General features: G+C 39.5%; 1 protein-coding gene across 1 annotated transcript in view; it reads right to left on the bottom strand.

The window, feature by feature from the left end:
- LOC119586337 (ubiquitin domain-containing protein 2-like) overlaps positions 1-1,129 on the bottom strand; it is a gene marked incomplete in the record, with an annotated part of 10,562 nt that extends 9,433 nt beyond the window's left edge. The window contains 1 exon segment of the mRNA XM_037935050.1: positions 937-1,129. Coding sequence (XP_037790978.1) covers positions 937-1,018 — 82 coding nt within the window.
- Positions 1,130-1,246: the final 117 nt, after the last annotated feature.

The following is a 1,246-nucleotide window of genomic DNA, read 5'->3' as shown; positions in this document are numbered from 1 at the left end:
CTGTAAATTCTAATTTCTCAATGGCTTACTTCTATGCCCCACTGAATTTGTTAGATAAGTATATCAAATGATTGAACAAACTCCATTAATAAATTCCTAAAGACATCATTCTGTTAGTCCAGTCCAATGTCATTCAAATACTGGTTATCAGATGATTCCCTACATTTGTGGTCGATGTCTATCTAGGAAGTTGCTTATCTAGTCGGAAGGTAATTAACTTGAAAATAACTGGAAAACCTTTTGCTTAAACAATCGCAGTCGTTTTGCCTCGCGTTACTTGTCAATTTTTGTGTCATGAGTTTGAGTTCATCAACATTTATTCAAATAACTAAGAGGGTAAATGTTAGTATAATTGCAAGTTATTCATATTTTCATTCAAATAATTACATTACATTTTCAATACATGATCAGTTACTGACCTTTTTGCTACATGCCAATGATTCCTCAATTTTTCACTTTTTTTTTTTTAATAAACCTCTAAATGTAAATGTCCAAGTCATCATGATATAAGGCAAGGCTCATTATGAATAATTTGGGAATTGCATTTAATCCAACTTTTATCCTTCTTGCTCAAGTGTTACCCGAGGCCCTGATAAGAAATGGAAGAAGAATAAGAGCCTGTCATTTCTCTCGCTAACTACGACAGACTGCCACAGGGAAGGTTTTCAAATGGCCTTTCTCTTCCACAAAATCAATTCCTTTTATGTATCACTTGTCGTGTGTAGAAATGTCATGCAAACACAACATGCACACAAGGGGGAGAACTACAAGACACCATTCATAAACAGCCTTCGAAATATCTAAACTGACGATAACCTTCCAATTAACCCAGGAATCTTGATCGTAATACCTGGAAATGAATTTGTTTATCAGGATAAGCCCACCAAACCTCCTCCTCCTCTCCCGGAAAAAAGCTCCACGTATTTTCCAACAAACCTCTCAGTGAGGTGGATCCCTCGCCCGATGAGGTACGGCTTGAAGCAGAGCCTTCCCTGGCCGTCCCTACACACCCTCCCATCTTGCCCAAGCCTCGCAAAATCGTCGGGAGTTCCTCGATTTTTGCATCTTACTTCTCGCTCTTTGGAATCATTAGCTGATGACGTCACGGAGCGGTGTTGGCCTCGCGCTCCTTGAGGTAGCGGCAAGCTCTTTGCAAAAAGCGCTTTCTTTCCCTATCGTTATCAGAACACTCTCTCAGGTCCATTGGAGATTTTTGATTGTAACACTTGTATCGTTGTAGGGTACG

The sequence above is a fragment of the Penaeus monodon genome, chromosome 21 (genome assembly GCF_015228065.2).
Source record: "Penaeus monodon isolate SGIC_2016 chromosome 21, NSTDA_Pmon_1, whole genome shotgun sequence".
In the NCBI taxonomy this organism is placed as follows: Eukaryota; Metazoa; Arthropoda; class Malacostraca; order Decapoda; family Penaeidae; genus Penaeus; species Penaeus monodon.
This window is presented reverse-complemented; position numbering and strand designations above follow the sequence as displayed.